Genomic DNA, 8,541 nt, shown 5'->3' on the forward strand with positions numbered 1-8,541 from the left:
TTTCCCTATTATACTCTGAATACAAATCAAGCATATTGTTGCCGCCTACTTCCTCCTCCCCCTCCATTTGGTCTTTGGGAAAGAACCAAGAAAGGTCAAAAAAGGATCCTGATCTGTGTTTTGAGCATCCCAAGCTTCTAATCCTTTGCAGGTAGAGCCAATTGGGATTTTAATAGGTCTAGAAAAGGCCAAGATAGTCATTGCATGCATGGAATTATCAGACAGTGAATGCCCCCTTTATCATAAAGAGTAGGGCTACCGAGCAGAAAGAGGCCTATGCTGAGAGAAGACGGTAGTCACTCCATTGAACCTCAGAGGCCAAATGGAGAAGCTGGTTTTGTTATACTGAAATAAGTGTACAAGACAAAACAGTTCTGTTACAAAGCCAATTCAACATACATTGCTACCTGGAAGAGGGTGTAGACTTGTGCTTTGGCTGGCTCATTCTTTGAGAAATGGCTGCATCATCATAATAATAATAATAATAATAATGTTTTGTCCTTTGTTTTCTTAGTGCACTTCTTTATGATTTTTTTTTGTTTTTGTTATATGTGTTTTGCACTGGCTGTTGCCCCCTCTAGAACATTATCCACCACACAAATATAAATATATTTATACAAATATAGAGCAGTTATGTAGGTTCCACATAAACTAAATTGAATGAAGTACATGGAAATGCAGACATTTTCCCCCTCAGAATAACTTAATTAAGAGGCAGAGATTCACTGCCATCAGACTGGCAAGTTGCACATTGTAATTCATTTAATAATTGAACAGTCTCATTCTGAACTAATGCAATCATTTTGCTGGAGTTCACGATAAGTGGGATCTACTGTATATTTTCCTATTGGTTCAAATATGGGAGCATAAACTTTGATTGTTATTCTTCAAAAAACTATACCAATACTTACAGTCCTGCAGACATTTTTATGTAAAATTGAACAGAAACAAATAGTAGTGAACTTATTTTCCTAGGTTGGAATAGAAAACATTTTCATTATAAAAGTGATGGAAAACTTGGTTCATCTACCTTCTCCTTCTTATCCATTATCCAGGAACCTTTGGCTTTTGATCAAGCCCAGAAACTGTTTCTGCTACAACCACTGCTTTTTGAATAGCCACTTATATATAAAGGTATCGCCCTTTCTGTCCTGCCTTTACCATGGGAACCTATATTGAATTTTCTTCCCTGCTAACATGCCATGAGTCATGGTCCAGGTTCCCCCAAAATTTGGTATTTACAATTTCACTCAAACAATGACTGAAACTGACCAACACCTTGAAAGTGTTCTTGCTGCTTTGGAAGGCAGACCTTCTTATGATATCAATTATAGTCAATAGAAATATGACATCGAGACCAGTGGAGGATTTGGCATTTGTTTTTTTTTGTTTCCTGACCCATGGACTGCAATGGGTTTTTGATCAGTCCCTTTGTGTCCATGTAATATAATATCTAATGGGTAAAGGTAGCAGAGTCTAACAAGTAGGCAAGTTGGATGTATAAAATTACCTTCCTACTCTCTGATTTGGAGTCAGTGGGTGTTCCTTAGCCACAGGTGAATGTGGCAAAGGGCTGTAGTCTGCATCCCTTGTCCAGCCCTGAGATTCCCCCCAGGGCTTCCCCCTGCTTTCTATGGCTGCAGGGCAAGCACTTGCTCCCTCCTTCTGCTCAACCCCAGCTCTGTCTCTTTGCAGGCACTGTGGTGAAGCACCTCTGCTGCAAAGCTCCCTGTCCCTGGCAGTGTGCCTGTCCTGGGTGCTGCTGGCAGCCCTCCAGGGCTGGCATTGCAGGGACAGCTGCATGGGGTCCCAAACAGCTGGCATAGGGAACATGTCCAGCGCATCCTCCCCATTCAGCCCTAGCCCTACCTGCATGCCCATGCCCATCTCAAGTGCTCAGAGCCCCAACTGGACCCAGGAGGAGGTGCACAACCTCATGGTGCTCTGGGGCAGGGCTGATGTCCAGAGGCAGTTTGCACAGGGCAGGTGCTTGAACGCCCACATTTATGAGGTCATTTCAGCCAGAATGCATGTGCTTCCAGATGGTGCAGCAGTGCCATGTGAAGGCTAAGGTCTTACAGGCACAGTGGGTGACTATGACCAACTTCAGTCATTGGTCTGGTTGTGTCCAGAAGATCATGCCCTTCATTCAGGAGATGACGCCCATTTTGGTGCCCTGGGAGTCAGGCTGCACCCCTGTGAGTGCCATCTGGAAGGGCAGCTTGCCCTTACCCACACCCTGCCCTGATGCCTTCAGTCATGCAACACTGGAGGAGAGGACTTCGGGCCTTCAGCATCCCACCCACCTCCCTGGCTACTGCATCCACTGGCAGCTTGGGGAGCCCTGCCCAGTGGATGCCTCACCCTTGGCCCAGCCCCACACCCCGCCATGAGGAGCAGCCGGCCACACCACTGCCGGACTCCAGCAGTACCATCTTCTCCTTGGGGGGTGTCCTCTGGCTGCATGCCAGCCTGCCACTCACTGCAGGCCGTGGACACTGGGTGCAGCTAGATGCTATTGCTGCTGGGGACCCCTGTGCTGAGTTTCCAGCATCACCAGCCCCAGGAACATGGTAAGTGCCTGTCCCTGCCTGCAGTTCCTGCCTGGCCCACCTGCACTCCCCTGGCCCCAGGTTTCCCTCCCTCCCTCCCACAGCACACAGAGAAGTGGGACACAAAAACATTATTGAGCAGCCCATGTCCCCACAGCTGGGTGGGCCCAGGCCTCTCACATGCCAAGGAAGGTATCAATGTCAGCGGTGATGTCCTCCTTGGCATTGGGGGGCAGGGACAGGTAGCCCTCCAGGTGGCGGTGAAGGTTGCAGGGCTGCCTGAGCTTGCCCCTTGCACTCTTGTAGCTCAGGGTCCTAAACTAGGAGTGCAGGTGTGCCTTGGGCACCAGCAGGATCTGTGGCAGCAGGGCATAGTGGCTTAGGCAGTCCTTTGTTTGCACAAACAGCTCATTGCACACCTCCTGGGGTGCACACAGTAGGGGCATGCTCAGGGTGTAGACATGGGAAAGGTGGGGTCAGCCCTGGGGTGCCTCCCCAGAGAGGCCTCCTGCAGGGAGGGCAGGGGTGTGGCCAGCCTCTAACCCCAGTTGTCTGGTAGCCATGCATGCCCCAAGCCTGGGCGCCATGAGCTGGGCAGTAGCGTGGCAGAGTGGCTGGCCTACAGGGAGAAATGGGAGGAGTGGAGTCAGGAGCTGCGGCAGCAGGTGCTGCCAGCAGCCTTGCCTGGCCTGCCCTGGGAAGGGGGCAGGGCAGGCAGGCTGCCTGTGACCAGCACCCAGTGGGCCACTGGCCCCAGAGGAGCAAGCAGGGCCAGGGAGCTCGGCCAGCAGCTGCCTGGGCCCAGCCCTGCCCAGGCAGCTTACCATGGTCCCTGGGCACCCGTGCATGGCCGACCTCCAATCTGAGGCTGGACAGCACAGGGCCTCTGATGAAGAGCATCTTATCTCTGCAAAGTTTCGAACTCACACAAAACCCTTCTGTCTTTTGCCTCTGCAGGGCCAACATCTGGACAGGGAAGAGGCTGCAGGACCCTGCAAGAGTGCTGCAGCAGGGTCACCACCACCTACCGCTGGAGCTGCCCAGATGTGCCGAATGCTCCAGGAGTGCACCAGGGACTGGTTCCTGCTCCAGCACCTGGTGGTAGTGGTTGAGAACTGGGTGGTATGGGAGCTGGTGTGGCAGCAGGTGCAGGAGGAATGGGAGCTGGCTTGGCAGGATGAGGACATTGCCAGGTGGAGGCACAGGATTGAGTGCAGCAGGTGGATTGGGCCCAGCTGGAGGCCCTGGAGTAGTGCCATGTGGAGCTGTTCAAGTGTAATGGGTCAGCCAGGGTCCCTGGGTGTTGCCTGCTTCCCCACAACAGACCACCACCTGGGCCTTGGAGGAAGGCCTTCTCTGCCTCCCACCTGCAGGAGCCCCTCGCATTCACCACAGACCCTGGATCCACAAGGAAACTGTCCATGGCCAGGGTGCTAGTCACCTGCTGCTGCGCTCTGCACCCTTGGTACCTCCACTTCACAGCCCCCCACTCCAGGACTCAGACAAAGACTGATACTGATGTATATAGTTTTCAGTTTGGGAAGAGGGTTTTTTATTGTCGGGTGGGGAAGGTGGTTGAAGTGCCCTGTGAGTTGGGGAGGGAGGAGAGAGGGGGCTCTGTTGGTTGAAAATGAATTCAAGAAAATAAAGTAATTTTCATTGGCAATCAGAGAGACAGTGGTATATGGTATTTTGCAAAGACTAAGCATTTGTTTTTTGCATAGCTTCTTCTATTGACTCTCCTGTAGGTATGATAATATTTTAGTTTCTATCCATACTATAAACTCACTCCCATAAAGAATCCCAAAAGAATATACACTGGACATCAGTGGTAGAGACCTTCAAAATAGGCAAGGGGGATTTATCTGTAGATCCTCCATTAAAATTCCATCTGACTTGACACTGCTTTAAAGATTTTAGCCAACAGGATGTTTTATGGGCATTAGGCCAAAATCCAGGTATCAGTTATCCTGATGCAGTGTCACTGGAATCGATGGGGTTGCACCCTTCTACTGAAGAGCTTGTTCTGTTGGCTCATAAAGGACCAAGAAAAAAGTGCACGGAACCACAGAGGCAATAGGACAGTGGTGCTCAACCACTGTGGGCCAGATCTGCCCACAGAGCTGTGTCATCTGGCTTCTGGGGCTTCCAATAGGTCTGGAAATTTGAGTCTAGGCCAGATAATATGGCCCTGTGCACTAGGTTGCACTGGCTTACAGCCAGATCCAGCCACATGGGTTCAGGCCAGTGCTAAGGATAGCACCTGCAGATGGATCTCATGTACCGACCCTGTGCAGGAGCCGACCCCAGACTTACCCTGGTCCACTCATCTAGCCCACAGGGCTGGAAGGGCTTCACTGTGCTAGAGTAACCTTCAGTTAGACTAGGGAAACTGGAATGGTAATAAGAGGAAATGCTAATGTGGATTGTGACTAATGAGCGGTCAACCAGTGTTTTACCTCTGTAATTGGGCTGAGGATGTAATATATGGGGTGAAATGTGGGGCTAAATGGTGATGAACAGAGATACGTTTTTACTCAGAAGAGTAATATTGAGTGGAACAACTTATGAGTTAGTGTCTGATGGATCATACTGTAGCATGTCCCAGTCCAGCTAAAGCACTTAAATTTGTGCATAATTTTAGGTATGTGAGTTATGGTATTGACATTAGCAGGCTCCTTATATGTTGGAGGCTACACTTCTGCATAAGTGCTATGCTGGATCAGGACCTAGCATCTTCCAGCAGAGTCAGAGCAACATTTGTTTTGTGTTTTGTCTGTGTTACGTAACACTGACTACAGAGTGAATAAGCGTTTCCTTTGTGGGTGTGAGCCATTTTATTCAGTGTTCAAATTATTCCCTTATGAACTGTATTTTATCTTTTGAACTGATTGGTGTCAAAATTGTGATGGTATCAAGATATATGTGAAGTGCTCAGGTTGCCCAGTAATATATTGTGCCCTGCTGGTTTATGTTGATAGTGCACTGATACAATTTACATCAGCTATTCTTTTTTACCTTGAACTGTAAGGTACAGCAGCTGTTGAATTTATATTTACAGCACTTTAACTATTTAAGTTATGCTCCTAACAAGCACGTGCATATTTATGGAGTGATGGTGCTGCTCGAGCTCAGTCTGATTGAACTGTAACACATTTTGATCATGCCATATCTAATGGGGGAAAAATGTTTTAACAAAAGCAGGGATGAAAAAAAAAGAAAGAGGAATGGATCAGCTATTGGGTGGGTGTTAGTTGCTGCAGTTCTGTTGAAATAAATGGAACTAAATCAATTTAAACCAGCTGAGATTCTGGTATCAATAAACAGATACTGTTGTGTGTTTTGTCAGGGGAACTTTTTTTTTCCTTACAGATTAAATATAGTGCAAGTGTTTGCATAAAAGTATACAAGTCATCCCAATAAAGTTAGACATGTGCTTAAGTACCTTGCTGAATCAGGGTCCTGTTACAGCTGAAGCATGAAATGGAACCATTATTACTCTCAGAGGTGCAGGGGAATGAGAGGGAGGTTGTTTGTCTGTTGTGGCTCTCTGTCCCTCGTAAATGATGTGAAATCAGCATTACTTACTTGGCATGAAGTACAGACATTAGAAAAAGAAAAGACCTTGCCAGTGTAGGATTGTTCCCCATGGCATATTTTCTATTGCTTTGTCCAGTTCAGTTTCAAATAACCCCAGCCAATGTAAGTTGAGGCCAACTTGAGAGGCAACCTGGATGTATGCAGCCAAAATAGCAACAGTAACTTTGATTTCTTTGAAACTTAAAAATGCTAAGTGAATTGAGTCCTGGAGAAAGGTGCCAGAGCAACAGCCCTGTTCTCTACGGACAGAAGAGAGAAAAACCAACAGAGCAAATGCTCCACTTAGCATCTGGTTATAATTCTCTCGTATGAACAGTAAGAAAGATTGCCCAGCACTCTGAGGGACTTAGCAAGCCTAGTATAAATTCCCTGCTCTGCCACAGGGACTTCTTGTGTGACCTTCAGCAAGTTACTTAAGCTCAGCTCCCCAGAGGATTTCCATGCTGAACTCCCATTGATATCACTGGGAAGTAGGTGCCTAAATACCTCTAAGGATCTGGACCTTAATCTCTGTGCTTTCATTTTGCATCTGTAAAAGGGAGAGGATCAAATTTGTTCACAGGCCTGTTGCAGGAATAAATATATCACAGGTTGTGAGGTGCTCAAATACTACGGTAGTAAGGGACATAGAAGCATTTGATGTTGAGAAGCTGCTGTTTTATGTAGGTACCACATCCTGAAAGGTGTTTTTTACAATAGCAGGCTCACCAGGGGAAAGCCCCATTAAAGGAGAACCCTTTCCAAGTTGTGGTCTGTCTTTGTGCACTTTTGCCACTGACTCAGGCACAATCACTCTCCTGACTGTCTTTTGTGACTGTTTCCCCAGGCCCTATTGCACTTTTCCTTGAAAATAAAATCATTCACTGTGAGCAATGGCCTGAAATCCACATGCCAGAAGCTGGGTTTTATCCACCCTGCTGGTCTATGTAGCGTTTGCAGGGTTCTCCTTTAATGCTTCACAATCCTAGATCAACTCATGCTATGCAGGAAACTTCAGCCCCAGCCAGTTTTGGGGCTGAAATTTGCTGTTCCTTTTCCTACCAGATGGTGACTCTGAGCCCTAGTTGACCTTCCAAGTACAGGCAGAGGTCTCAAAAGCAGAAAATAGCAAGCTGCAGTTTCTCCTTAGCAACACACTGTAAATAGCTTCAGCAGGAGTTCTTGGCATCAGGGAGAGGCAGTATATCGGAACACGGAGAAGCAAAGCGTAAAAGGCACTTCATACAGGAAACTACGGGCAGTTTGCTCTGAGCGAGCAAATGGAGCACTCCCTTTCTCTGCCTGTCTCTGAGGCGCACTTTTTAGACAGGGGTTAAACTAAAAGGAATTAGAGACCTCCGCTAAAGCAGAGGGGAGCTCTTCAGCATCCTTCTGGATTGGCATAAGCAGGATCCCTGCACAGCTGTCCCTCCTCTTGGACTGGTGTAGTGAGACTTGCCCATTCTGTTTCAATCTGTTTTAACTGCTGCTTCCAAATCTGAATGTTCTGGGAGCCCCCTCTCCCTCTCCCCCACCTGGTAAGCAGGATGGTGGATGCCATGTAGGTGACACAACACACCTGTGCAGACAGGTGTCCAGCAAAACAAGGCATGCTCTGCTTTCCAGGGCCAGTGCTGAAGACTAGCACCCTGAGGAGCTGTAGTGTCTACATCTTACGATTTATACATCTCTTTTGTGTCTTACTGCATGTTAATATTCTCTTAGAAGGCAAAGGCAGAATAGGTGTGGGCAGAGGTAACAGAGGTAGGTACTGGGTATCTGGATGTGGTCAGATTTATCTGTTATTTCTCTTGGGAGTGTTATCTGAGAGACAGTGCTCTCCAAGCACTCTCAGCGTGAGAGAGTTGCTTTGGAACAGCCCAAATATCATACGCCATTGAGATTGAAGCAAGTTTGGTCATTGCATCGGTGAGGGCAGGATTAGATTCCTTGCTTGGAGTTTCAACAGCAAGGGCTACATGTTACTGAAGATAAAGCCCTCAGTACATGAGCACTGGTGAAAGGAAGAGGGTTTAACTCATGGAAGTCTAGTTAATTAGTGTTCGGGTTAAGTTGGAGTTTAGTGCTCATCTGTTTTGTTTACATGTTTTCTGCTATAATGGTTCTGTTCTTCTCTTTTCAGATACTGGTGTAAATAAATCTGTCTTATATTTATTACTCTGTGAGTGTTTGTTCTGTACCTATTTTGGTCTCCTCACAGAATATTTCAAGTTATAAGAACAAATGAATGAGAGAAATTCTTGCTGGCATGATGTGGTTCATAAGGAAGGTGCTGATGATACAACAGAATAATGAAGAAACTCTGCAGAAATGTAATCAGTCCTTGTGGGTAGTATCTAGACTTTCACAACTAAGCAGATTTTCATGGCAAGTCACCAAAATAACCTAA

General features: G+C 47.1%; 1 protein-coding gene across 1 annotated transcript in view; it reads left to right on the forward strand.

Annotated features, from left to right (window-relative positions):
• The window catches only part of LOC132248269 (uncharacterized), a 44,364-nt gene extending 36,079 nt beyond the window's left edge, over nucleotides 1-8,285 (forward strand). Inside the window, exon 2 of the mRNA XM_059721307.1 lies at nucleotides 3,510-8,285. Coding sequence (XP_059577290.1) covers nucleotides 3,510-3,989 — 480 coding nt within the window. The 3' untranslated portion in view covers nucleotides 3,990-8,285. The remainder of the gene's footprint in view (nucleotides 1-3,509) is intronic.
• The last annotated feature ends 256 nt before the right edge of the window (nucleotides 8,286-8,541 follow it).

Source organism: Alligator mississippiensis, chromosome 2, assembly GCF_030867095.1.
Source record: "Alligator mississippiensis isolate rAllMis1 chromosome 2, rAllMis1, whole genome shotgun sequence".
NCBI lineage: Eukaryota > Metazoa > Chordata > Crocodylia > Alligatoridae > Alligator > Alligator mississippiensis.